At 37.9% G+C, this 13919-nt stretch overlaps 1 protein-coding gene across 2 annotated transcripts in view; it reads right to left on the minus strand.

Annotated features, from left to right (window-relative positions):
- sema5a (sema domain, seven thrombospondin repeats (type 1 and type 1-like), transmembrane domain (TM) and short cytoplasmic domain, (semaphorin) 5A) overlaps window positions 1–13919 on the minus strand; it is a 241796-nt gene that overhangs the window by 102512 nt on the left and 125365 nt on the right. For both annotated transcript variants that reach the window (XM_053611959.1, XM_053611960.1), the window contains 3 exons: window positions 11203–11416; window positions 6572–6857; window positions 4136–4271 (listed from right to left, as the gene is read on the minus strand). In XM_053611959.1, coding sequence (XP_053467934.1) covers window positions 4136–4271; window positions 6572–6857; window positions 11203–11416 — 636 coding nt within the window. The remainder of the gene's footprint in view (window positions 1–4135; window positions 4272–6571; window positions 6858–11202; window positions 11417–13919) is intronic.

Genomic DNA, 13919 nt, shown 5'->3' on the forward strand with positions numbered 1-13919 from the left:
TGCCATAATTTAATTTATGTCAATTTGTGGATGAATATACTGTAGCTAACATTTAAACCAAAATCAGGTAGTACGTGTGTTAACTTACTTTATGACTTTGTTAACAGTACTGACAGTGTATTCATTTAGATGTTTGTGGTTATTTAATGTTAACTGATGCACTAAATAATGTTAGATAAAGGGTGCTACCTAATCAAAATTCACCTCATAAAGAGCCACATTAAAAGGCCAGACGTAAAGCTGTAAAAGCAGGGATTAAGGGACGTCTTGACTTAATTGACTCAATTAAGAACCGTAGACACACAACCGAAGCCAGACGGATTTGTGTGTATTGAAAGGTTAAAATGGTCTGCTTTGACATTTTGCTTTCCTTTTCGCATTAATTGAATGTTCTTCCGAATTTAGCTGCCAGTACTTTCCAAAAGTCAAGCTCGAGACCGGGTTTATTATATTAATTATCAAACTAATGCAAAGCTTTAGCAACTTCAAACTTGTTTGAAGTCATTTAAAAAGATTAATTATTGGGATGGCGGGGGGGGGGGGGGGTTAAAACAATGTGGAGAGTATAAACGTAGCTGTGAAGATAAAATCCATATGAAACAGTTATAACTAGACCACACAAAAACTCAGATTAACTCCAGACATCCTTTGCTACCAAGTCCATAGATCTTCTTGTAGTGATTAATTTCTCTTTTCTGAAGTTTGAAACTACAATATTAATGTACGCTATAAAATATTTATTTGAGCATAGTGGTTTGTTCAAGTTTACGACTGTACATGAAGGACTCTATTTTTGTGATCCCAGTACACATACAAAAGAAAGGTACGATGGGGGAAATAAGTATTGAACGTGTCAACTTTTTTTTCAGTAAATATATTTCCTATGAGGCTGTTCACATGAAATTTTCACCAGACATCAGTATTAACTCAAGAAATCCAGAAATATAAAGAATTCACAACATTAATTTCCATAAATAAAGTTGTGTGTTATAAAGTGGAATGACACAAGAAAAAAGTACTGAACACGCTAAGAAAAAGCAGTTCTCCAAGGCAAGGTAAGGCAACGAGCCAGCTGAAATCCGTAAGTAATTATACCTCCTATCTGTGCAAATTAATATCAGCTGGGTTAGTAAATTTATGGTCTATAAAAAAGCTTTTCATTACCAAGGTGTCACACAAGAAACATCTCATGATGGGTAAAAGCAAAGAGCTCTCCCAAGACCTTTGCAGCCTTATTGTTGCTAAACATATTTATAGAAGCGGATACAGATGTATTTCTAAACTTCTGAATCCTCCAGTAAGCACCATTGGTTCCATTATCCGCAAGTGGAAGCAACGTCACTCCGTCATCAAACGGCCACGCACAGGAGCTCCTTGCAAGATTTCTGACCAGGGAGTCAGAAGAGTAGCCCAAGAGCCAAGGACCACTCGGAAAGAGCTCCAGAAACACTTGGAGGCAGCAGGTGCCATCGTCACAGAGAAAACAATAGGCAATGCACTCCACCGCCATGGCCTCTATGCACTCTCACCGCAAGACTCCATTACTAAAGAAAAGGCATGTCGAAGCTCGTTTAAAGTTTACTACAACTCATTTGGACAAGCCTATGAAATATTGGGAGAGTGTAGTCTGGTGAGACGAGAGCAAAATTGAACTTTTTGTCTGTCATACTACACGCCATGTTTGGAGAAGAAATGGCATTGCACATCACCCTTCAAACACTACACCAACAGTGAAGTTTGGAGGTGGAAGCATCATGGTGTGGGGCTGTTTTTCATCACATGGTACTGGCAGACTTCATATAATTGAAGGAACGATGAATGGAGCCCTTTACAGGAAGATTCTTCAGAAGAATCTGCTGCCATCCACCAGGGTGATGATGAGACGTGGGTGGAGCTTCCAGCAGGACAACGATCCAAAGCATACAGCAAAGGAAACTCTCAATTGGTTTCAGAGAAAAAAGTCAAAGCGTTAGAATGGCCCTGAGAGTCAATCATCTGACTCGAATCCAATTGAACAAGATTTAAAGACAATATATTTAGAAGAATGGGTCAAAGTCACACCTGAATACTGCAGCTGATTAATTTCTTCATACAGTAAGTGCCTTGAAGCTGTCATTACAAACTAAGGCTTCTCCACTAAGTGTTAAATAAATTTCAGTTAGCGTGTTCAATACCTTTTTACTGTGTCATTCCGTTTTATTACACATAACTTAATTTATGGACTTTAATGTTTGGATTTCTTGAATTAATACCAAAGTCAGGTGAAATTTTCATGTGAATAGCCTCATTGGAAATATATTTACTGAAAAAAATGTTGAATACTTATTCAATACTTATTTCCCCCACTGTATAAATTTATGATTTGGAGTATTTTTGGTATCTTGGTGACCATCGGTGCAAGTGGTACTGTGGCACAGAGTGGAACAAATGTAAAACAAGGTGGGGGTTAAATGAATTATTACTATGATTTAATACTAGAACTATGCCCTAATAAATACTATGTAGGAGCGGTTTAACACAATGCCTTTATCTGCATCTGTATCTGTTTAATACTCCAAATCTCCACATCTGTATCTGTATTCAGACTTTAAACCCAAAGTGGGCGTGGCCTATTCTGAAATGCCCCTGAAACACTGGGGGGAAAAAAACAGGTAGAAATGCCAGAAATGCCTGAATTCTGGCTCTGACTGTTCCTCACTCTCATCTACATCACTCGAGATCTTACTTGGTCTCAACTAGAGATGTGCAAATCTTCTTTTTGTTTGTACCTGAGCACAACATTTTCCAATTTCATTTTTACCAAACTACAGGCAAACTAATATCCTCATTTAAATCACTGCCACCCTGACCAAGCAGTTACGACGGATGTTGTAAATGAATTGTGCAGCTTTGCATGTTCACGTTAATAAATGTAGTCTTTGTTTGTCCTGAGCTTCACATCTGACTGCTAACTCACATGTGCATGAAAGTAAAAACCCTTTTTTAAATGTTCCACATGAATGCAGTCTCAATACACCACAGGTATTAAAATTAATAAAAAAATGAATAATGGCCATAACCAGATTACAATATATTCAAAATTCAGCAGCTTGAGTTCTCACTCACTCCTCTAGGTCCGCTCACATCACACCCATATTAGATAATCTGCACTGGCTACCTGTGGCTTCCAGAATTCAGTACAATATCCTTCCATAGCCTTTCTCCCTTTATCTATCTGAGCTCCTTCATCCCTACATCCCAGCACAGACTCTCAGGTCCTCTGATTCAGTTCTACTCATTGCATCATTCTGCTTCTCCGCCATGGGTGGTAGAACATTTGCAGTCATGGCTCCAGTACTTTGGAATTCACTCCCCCAGAACCTCTGAAATGTTACCCCAATCTTGACTTTCAAATCACAAGTTAAAACACATTTTCGTCAGTACTTTGGCTCTTTTCCTAACAGTTGAAATATTTATATCATTGATCTTTTGTTTGCTCTTGTACTATGCCTAATAGTTGGAATGTAAAGTGTCCCTGAGCTATGGAAAGGTGCTATATAAATAAAACATTATTATTATTATTATTATTATTATTATTATTATTATTATTATTATTATTATTCGTGTGCCTCCTATTTGTATCTGTTTTTGTATCTGTTTAGAACACATTACCTACACAATTATATCCCAAATATATAATAGTCCAGAAGATTAGTATAGAACAGACATGATATGATTAACTTGATTAATTTTATTAACTAACTGTTTTGCATCCATGTAATATATACAATAATGCTAAAGTGCAATTTGTGTTATTTAATGGTAGTTTGCTAACAATACCAACAGTGTTTGTGCTATGCATGTTTTAAATATAATGTATGGTAGCTGTCATTGGTAGCCATGTTGGTTCTGTCCAAAAACTACTTCGTGTTCCTACCCATCCTTTACATGGTGCATGATGGGACTAGTTATTGCAAATATAGACTTTGGGACTTCATTTGATTCGGCAAGTAATGTCCATTATTCTGCTTCTTTCACTGCACACATTAATTAGTATTCCTCGGTGTAAAAGTTACAGGATTTGAGACACAGCTATTATTTTCTTAAGAGCTCTTAGAAATGGACTTTAGAACTTAACCGCATTGTGATTTCTCACCTGGAAGTCCGGGTTGGGGTTTGGATAAGGAAGCCATGCTGAACGTGAGTTCTCTTGATATTTAAAAGGCCCACTGAACACTTGGGTAATGGCGCTCAGGTTGAAGGCACACACTGCCGAGGCAGCAATGCTGTTCCTGAGGGAGAAGAAAGACAAAGAGGAGTCTCAGACATCCACTTCATGCACACCCACTCACACACTGTCCATTATCAGTACATCCAAGGATCTAATGTGAAAAAATTGGTCTGTCTCCTGCTGGCTCTCACACAATGCCACATTTTAGGACCATTAAACACACGGAGAAACCTTAGGGTCTTTACATCCAAGATTGACGTTAGCTAATATTCAAATCATTCTGCATTCATTCTTTACTAGTATAATCACATGTCTTTCATCTGGGCTCTGAAAAGTGTAGTTCTGATTACATCTCTTAAAGGACTTTGATCATACACTCTTTAAAAATGCTCCATCTAGCACTCTCTGAGGCACCATTAAATATTTTATATTTTCAGAAAAGCCTCTTTAGAAAGTTAGAACTGTTAACCATCCAAAGAAACCCTTAAGGAACAATTTTTTTTATATATAGATATAAATAACGCCTTGAATAACACCTGACTCGTGGCAGCCTAACACATAAATACCCATTTTATAGACCTAGATAACTGATTGTCATTGGAGTGCCATGAAACAGCTTAGCCTTCAAACTCTGGCTTCCTCTTTTTGCTGTAAATCCAAATAGGTGTCTATGGGCAAAATATCCCAAAACAATGCAGACAGAAGAAAAAAAATCTAATGTATGCTGTGATTTTCTGCCAAAACATCAAATTACATCTGTACTGAATGTATTCCTCACTGTTTTAAAGATTTCTAAAACATTAGCTTGTAAATATATTGTTTACGGTTATTCAAAGAATCAAATTCTACTGTAGTCAGCTAGCAAATTTTCTCTGCATACCTCAGATATCATAGCATGCTAGATTATACAGCTAGATTTAATGTTTATTTGACTAGCTCAGTTACCTTCAAATCCTCTCAGAGATCCTGTAAACTAAGCTGTTAGCAGGTCAACTAATATTAACAGGGAAGCTCATAAATATTTGTGAATATGACTTTAAAATGCTCTTACAGTAGAAATCCTGTCATGTTAGTTCATGTTAGCACATGGACTCGTTTTAACAGTAAAATTATTAACATTTATGAATAGCTCTGCTGAAAAATACAATAGAAACCCTCATCAAACTTGATTTTAATGGTTATAATGGGAATTGTATTGGTTTTAATGGAAACGTCAATGCTCCCTTTGGGTCTCTACTAGTAATTTGTTGCCTTGTGTTGGTGGCATGTTATGCCTAATAGATACTATTAAGGACCAATAATGGTAATGGTAATAGTTTAAATGGTTAGTTGATGACTTGTAATGGTATTTGTAGTGGATACCATTAGAATTTCTGTGATGGTTTCTACTGGGTTTTTTTTTCCAGCAGGGAGAAATTAAAAGTCCTCTTAAAAATCCTGTCAGGTTAGACCATGCTAGTAAGTTGACTAGCTATAATAGTGAAAATTATTAACATTTATGAATATAACATAGGTTATGCATGGTGGCTTAGTGTTCGCCTCACACCACCAGGGTTGGGGGTTTGATTCCCGCTACTGCCCTGTGTGCGTGGAGTTTGCATGTTCTCCCCATGCTGTGGGTATTTCTTCTAGGTACTCCAGTTTCCTCCCCCAGTCCAAAAACATGCATGATTGGCATGTCCAAAGTGTCCGTAGCGTGTGAATGTGTATGTGTGATTATGCCCTGCGATGGTTTGGCACCATGCCCAGGGTGTACCCTGCCTTGTGCCTGATGTTCCCTGGGACAGGGGCCAGGTACCCCGCTACCCTGAAGGATAAGTGGTATAGAAGATGGATGGATGGATGGGATATAACATAATCCTGTCAGATTTGCTCATGTTATCAAGGTGACTAGGTTTAATACTAAATATTATTAACGTTTATGAATATAACATAATCCTGTCAGAAACCCTCTCAGGTTAGCAAGTCAACTAACTTTAGCAATGAAGATTATTAACATTTATGAACAACATAAAAATCCGTTCAGAAATCCTGTCAGGTTAGCTCATGCTAGCTAGCTTTTTTTACCCAGTTAAAACAAAGACAATTAAAACAATTTCATTTAAGACGAGTTCAAATTAAGACTAGCGATTTTGTCCTGTTTGAGACATCCTTGTTTGAAATTCAGAGAAACATGTATTCCCCAAACATGAGATATTGATTCCAGCAACCCCCTCCACATTTTCACATTAAAACTCCTATTGCTTTAAATCAATTCTAACAGACATTGTCAATGATATATACTAGCTTTTAGTAGTGGACTGAGACCTTTTTTCAAACGAAGTACATAGATAATAACAGATTAAAGCAGCTTGCACTCACACATTAGTGGTGAAGATGCCATACAGTAGCTCAAGCTCTGGTAGGAAGAAGGTTCCTTGCAGCTCGTTATAGGTGAATGGGATTTCTCCGGGCCTTGAGCAGTTCAGTCTTGCCTTCATGAATGTGGTCCAGGTGTCCTCCAGTAAGAATCGGCCACCAATGTCGTTTTTACACACACGTGCCGCACGGGAAAATACAGTCCTCCCACAATCGTGCTCCACCGCATTCTCCCGGAAAAAGAAGTATGTGAAGTTTCCAATGTCGTAGGAGGACACAAAGTTGGGCTCTGAGTTTACCAGTGAGGAAAAACAATGGCAATCATTAAGGGACAATTTGGCCAAAATGAAATATACACTAGCTTAAATGTACTCAATTGACCAATATTATTATTTTATATTTTTTTGCCAAAAATATTACACAAATTTTATTTACATGACACACACACACTTTCTCTCTCTATATAATATATATATTTGAGATGCAGCGATGTAAAGGCTATTTTTCCTGCTATCGGCTATCGCCCGATAGTTTAAAAACTTCTGATGACCAGGGCCGATTATATCCTGTCAATCAAAAGAGTGCGGAAAAACACATCGATTTTGTAAAGATGATGTCTCTTGTGTGGAATGATGACAAAACTGCAGTTTGTAAGCTCTGTAATCTCTGCACTTCTAAAATTTCACACCGGAGGTAGCAGCAGTGAAACGAGTCCTCCCTCCTCCTTTACTTTAATCTTACTTTAATCTTCAGAATTTAGTTAATGTGTTAATGTTAATTAGAGTAATGTGTTCTCTGTTTATGTTACTTTGGAACAATGTATTGAAATGGAGAGAATAAAGTTTTTATTTGCATTTCTTTCAGAATTGTGGAATTAATTATTATTAATTTAAAAGAAGGCATAAAAGGCAGAACTGTCGGTATCGGTATCGGCCGATATCACCCTGAATAATCGGTTATCGGTGTCGACTGAGAAATTTAGTATTGGTGCATTTCTAATATATATAGGCCTCTATATATATTTACACACACACACACACACACACACACACACACACACACACACACACACAGTGGGGGAAATAAGAATGGGACGTGTCAACATTGTTTTCAGTAAATATATTTCCTATGAGAAGCATTAACTCAAGAATTCTGAAAATATAAAGAATTCACAACATTTAAGTTCATAAATAAATTATAATAAAATAAATAATCAAATAATTGCAAACAAAGCACAGGTTTATAAAAAAAATATCTTTGTTAAATATAGGTGTGCAACAGTTATTGGCACCCTTATGAATTCATATGCGAAAAATATATTTGAAGTACACTGATATTTTACATTTTTTTTAGTACACCTGGGTGACTAGAAACAGGAAATTGTTCAACCATGACTTTCTGTTTCACAGGGGCATAAAATGAGGTGACACATAGGCCAAATTCCTTTAGTTATTCATAACAATTGGTAAGACCAAGGAATATAGCTTTGATGTGGGCAAAAGGTTGTTGAGCTTCACAAAATGGGAAGTGGCTATAAGGAAATAGCACAAGCAGTGAAAATGCCCATTTCCACCAACAGGGCAATCATTTAGAAGTTCCAGTCAACTGGAAATGTTATGAATCAACCTGGAAGAGGATGCGAGTCTATATTGTCTCAATGCACTGTGAAGAGGATAGACCGACTGGCCAAAAAAATCTCCAAGAATCACAGCTGGAGAATTGCAGAAGTTAGTTGCATCTTTGATAAGGCCCCCAGGGACAATTCCAGCTTTGGCCACTAGAGGGCACCCTGACTGCCGTTACAGAACTTCTTCTTCTGTTCTCTCCCTCCATTTCGTGTCTAACCATACCCATGTGTTTGTTATTTTTCCTGATTGATTGGTTCTCTATTTAAGTTCCTTGGTTTTCTCCTTAGTTGCTGGAGTATTGTATCAAGTTTCTGGTAGCCCTGGTACCTATTGTGCTTATTCCTCGTGTTTGGGTTCCTGAGCCTGTTTCCCAAGTCTGTTTCACTGAGCCTGTTCCCTGTGTGTGTCTTCAATAAAAGAAGTTTTGCATGTGCATCTGTCTCCCAGGACTCACTTCATGGCAGTCCTGGGGTCAGAAAGTCTCCAAAACTACAATCCGAAGTCACCTACATCACCACAAGTTGTTTGGAAGGGTTTCAAGAAAAAAGCCTCTACTCTCATCCAAAAACAAACTCAAGTGTCTTCAGTTTGCCAGACACTACTGGAACTTCAAAGGGGATCAGGTTCTATGGTCAGATGAAACCAAAATAGAGCTTTTTGCTTCTGCCCGAAAGCTTAAAATGGGCCGTGGTTGGATCTTCCAGCACAACAATGGTCCAAAACATACATCAAAACCAACACACGAATGGTTTACTGACCACAAAATGGTCCTGCCATGGCCATCCCAGTCCCTTGACTTGAAACCCATAGAAAACCTGTGGGGTGAACTGAAGACGAGAGTCCACCAGCATGGTGTACACACACCAGAATATTGCAATAAAAAAAAAAAAAAATCAAATGTAAAAATTGTATTTACTTTTGTTATTCATGGTCAAATCTATGTCTTAATATCTTAAAACCATCTGACAAAACACATGAAGCCAGCCACCACATCTTTTCAACTGCTGCACATGCTGCATCAAAGGGCAGCATAATGCATCTGCCTGCTTCCACATCCTGTACTGTATATGATCTAAAAGACAGCATCTTCGAGTGTCACTGTGATTGACAGCAGAGCACCCAGAAAGCAAAGAGCAGCCAATTTTTGCTCTCTAGGCTCCCAGCCACAGATAGCTGTGGCGTTGTCAGGGTTTGAACTCCTGATCTCTGGATTAAATGTTTTTTTTTATTATTGGCTTTAATGTATCTAACAAGAATATGCAGCAAATATTTACCAGTTTAGCACTGTACAAATTGCATGCCTATACTGTTATAGATAACACTAATTCAAACAGGGTGTCAAAGTCCCTTCTCATGCACAGAGATCCACTTGATAGCCGGTGAGTGTGTGTACATGTGGGGTTGGAAATAAGAAAGTGGAGAAACTGGGACACCTCTGAAATCACCTTTCTGCTTCACACTTCCAAACACTATTTTTTAATCTCTGGGTCAACATAAGCTTACATTTCTTTAAAAAAGAATTTGACCTAAACACACAAACATCATGTTGGGAAAATGTTATTCATGAGGCCATTTTTGATCTGAGCAGAAGTCTTAGCCTTCGTAGTGCTGTGTGCTGTGTCATTTATATTAGCAGTAAGACATTTTTATTAATCTCCCACCAAGGTAATTGAAATCCTCATTAATCAAAATGAACATAAAGGTTAAGATGAGAAATGGCTAAAAGAAGTGCACTCATCTAATTATCTCATAGGGGACACTTTTCAATATTAATCATCATGTGTGATCACACCTGATTCAAACAGCCTGTATGTGTCAGGGCTGCTTTAATTTTCCTTTTAAATGCAAGCGCTCCCTAAGGTTCAGCCAATACAATCACGAGGAGGAGTGGGGAACAAAATCAATTTGCCATAAAATATAAATTTATTTAACTCTTTTCTAAGGACTAAGGCATACGCAATGCATTTGGACTCTAATTTATTTTTCCAATTATCTTTTAATGGGAATCAAATAAAATCCAGCACTGACAGAACAGTGACTGAAGCTGTTGACCTCTCTGTTCTGCTGCCATCTGGACATAACGGTTTGACGTGGGAAGACCAAGCTATTTGAAAAGAGAAGGCTAATTTGGTTTGTCTGCTGAAAGCAAATGTCACTGCCCTGACCTTCATAGAAAACGAAGGAATAATTAAAGGCATCTGCTGTTGGTGGAACATGGTTATCCTAGGGTTACACCTTTCCCCTTATGCTGTACTTTTATTATATCAATAGTCTGACCTAATCTCTAATAACCGCCAGTCCAAAAGTCTGAATCCTTTAATTATAATGATTTGTTATCAAGAAATAATACAACTATTCAAAATGGAGGCCATTTTTTTCGTAGTTTGTGAATACGTAGTGTGTGAGCTTGGAGGTGCATTACACAACTGCTGCAAATGACACTTTTATTAGGGCTAATCAAACACTGGTACATCAGCTAATGATCAAAACACAGGCAAACAGGGTTATCAAGGATAGCTCTATAATCGGGAATCTAGACGAGCAGGACGAGGGCAAAACCCAAAAGAAAAGAAGCCTCTATTGAACTAAGGAACTTGAGAACTCGTTATGAACGTTGTAAATCTGGACATCCTCTTGACCCACTGTATTCAGTTTTTCAAATTCTTCTGAAGCCACATATTTATATTTCATATAGACGGTATTGCATGATAACACCTCACACTGGACCGTATTCAGAGTCGAGTTCCGTATACAAGCGAGGATTTAATAATGAAATTGTCCGCATCAATATGCAGGCCTCAAACATAACTCCTGATATAGTGAGCACTATTCAGAAATTAAGAAGTTAAGCACAAGATGGCATGTTGGGCGAATACATATACAAGCCATTGTACCTAACAGAATAAACACCTTTTGATTCATACTATAAATCTACCAACAGTTCAGACTGAAATAGGTGTTTTTATATATATACAAAAAAAAATAAAAAATACTCCAGTGCCTTACCGTTAAGCCATTTGGAGTTGTACTGAGCAGTGCGGAGTGGAGGAAGGCCTCCTAAGCTGCGGTAAATCGCAGGATCTCGGCCAGAAAAGTCCATAGCAGTAGCAGCGTAGAGCTCTCCACTGGAGGTAATAAGTGCTGTAGAGTTATGGAGTGGGTTGTAGGGACATCGAGCCATGCCACTGATCTGGTCATGGATCTCTGTTAGGTTGGTCAACTGGGCAGAGAGAGAAAGAGAGCAAGAGCGAGAGAGAGCACATAAATAAATTTTAATATCTCTATACAAGGATTCTGATTGCGTAAACCAAGTTTTTCTACCCTTCCTGTATAGCATATCTCTTGTATTTTATTTTCCTGCTCATTTGAGGGACAGCATACAAAAGCAGGCCAAACAGTAGACTTGTAGCAAGTGTAAAAATGCCTTAACGTTGAACGAGAATGTACAGTAAGCAGTCCAGAGTGACTTACACTTATCTCATTTATACAAGGGAGCAGTTGAGGGTTAAGGGTCTTGCTCAAGAACCCAGTAGTGGCAGCTTGGCAGTGCTGGGATTTGAACTCACAACCTTCCAAACACTGAGCTACTACTACCACTACCAACATATGCTCAGCAATTCATATCTGCACAACATTGTAGGACAAGGTTCAATGTTCAAGGATGCTCTGGTTGTTAAAAATAACATAACATGCACAAATTATCCATTGGTGTAATGCCTATGATTATTTTCTAATGTTACCAACATTAAAAGTCACTGTTTGAGAATAACTGCACAAGAAATAAAGGGTTAATGACTTTTTTTTTTAAGTGCGTGTACATACTATATCATCATGTACATGTTTTTGCACAAGGCGCTAATAATACCTCAAACATACATGAGCAGAATGCATGCAATGATTCTGATCGTGAAAGCAATCAGATGCAAAGGTTCCCATGGATATTATTTTTCTATTTAGCAGATTAATGAAAGGATTACCCACCTCATTTAAAATTTCATTTGGATTGACCTCAATGAGTTTACTCTCTTTTGACTGAGATGTATACCCAAATCTTTTAAAATTATTTTATTATTAACAAATAGTTAGGTAATGGTGTAATAAGTGGTCCAATATAAAGAAATTCTTAGCATAGATGAGATCACTTCTGATTTGTCATTTTGAAGTCTCGGTTTAAATCCAGGATGAATTGTTGAAAAGCAATCTGATATTTTCTTGCTTGGGAAGATGGATGTGGAAATAAAAACTGAAGTCATGTGTCATTGGTGTAGGAGTGGTAAATGAATCCATGTAATCGGATTCCTGAACCCAGTGATTAAGTCTATAAGATGAACAAGACTGGACCAAGAATTGAGCCCTGTGGAACTCCCACAGCGCAGCTGTGAGGTGATAAAACGGAATTTCTCTAGAATACTGTACACACAAAAATCAATCCTGTAGATATAATGAAAGCTAGGTCTGAGTGTAGCTCCTGATGCCTAAGTCAGCAGGAATGAAGATAAGGAACTGGTGTTGCACAATGCACAAAAAAAAGCAGCTGACAGGTCGAGAAAAATGAGGACTGAGGGAGTAGACTTTCCCTGGAGTGTAGTTTCCTCCACTTCAGGAGGAATTTTAGTTGGAGAAGGGAAGATACCGGAATTAGAAACCTGAATTGGATAGGGAAAAGGTCTTCTGCTTAATATCATTTTTTTTTTAGCTATCATTATCATTTTTTTAGCTATCAATATCATTTAGTTAGCTTCTGCTTAATATCATTTTTTTTACTTGCTGGAATGGGGGAAACTCCATTGTGATGATATGTTCTTTATCACAAGCCAGAACAAGACTGTAGTCTTAATAAAATAATAGCGGAGACAGATATTTGTGTATTTATTTATTTACTCATTCATTTATTCATTCATTCATTTAGTTAGTTAGTTAGTTGTTGTCACGAACTCGCCTGCAGATGGCGCTGCGGCGACGACGTGCACGGAGCGCGCGCGCGTGCACGAACCAGAGCGAGCACATGTTCGCGCATTACATAAAGACTTTGTTTACAAAGAACATGTGCGTTTGTTTCTGTTTGGTTTCCACCCTGTTCAGTGATTGGTTGATTTTCGAGGGAGTGTAATGATTGGTACCAGCTGTCAGCACTCAAGGTTTTTTTGTTACCTTTTTTGTTTTGTATTGTTTTTGTTTTGTTATTTTGTAAGGTTGTTTGTAATAAAACCTTTGTTACTTAAACCCCTCGCGTTGCTGCGCACTTCGCGCTGTATTATGGACTGATTGGTGTAATGGTACCACGCGGTAATGTTTCCGTGTTATGCTCTGGTTTCTTGTATCATGCCATAGTCCTAGTTAGCTGAGTGCCATGTCTAGTTTCTTGTTTCATGCCATAGTTCTAGTTAAATGAGTGCCATGTATAGTTTCTTGTTTCATGCCATAGTTAAGCGACAGAGTATTTGTTGAAGTGGGTAATTGTGATAAGCGGTAGCGCTTCCAAGTCTTGTTCTAAGTTTCATGTTTCATGCCTCAGTTTGAGTTCTTGTTTAGACCTTGGTTCCCGTTTGCTTGTACGCTGACTGTACTTGTCAATAAAGACTTTGATCCAGCACTTACTTCCAGTCCCAGTCTCGAATCGTAACAGCTGTTTGTTTGTTCTGCATGTAAACAATATATAACCATCGTGCTGGAGTAGACAGTGGAAAGTAAACTTTAGTTTGCCTAAATCATATTGGACAGCA

Source organism: Ictalurus furcatus, chromosome 23 (assembly GCF_023375685.1).
Source record: "Ictalurus furcatus strain D&B chromosome 23, Billie_1.0, whole genome shotgun sequence".
NCBI lineage: Eukaryota > Metazoa > Chordata > Actinopteri > Siluriformes > Ictaluridae > Ictalurus > Ictalurus furcatus.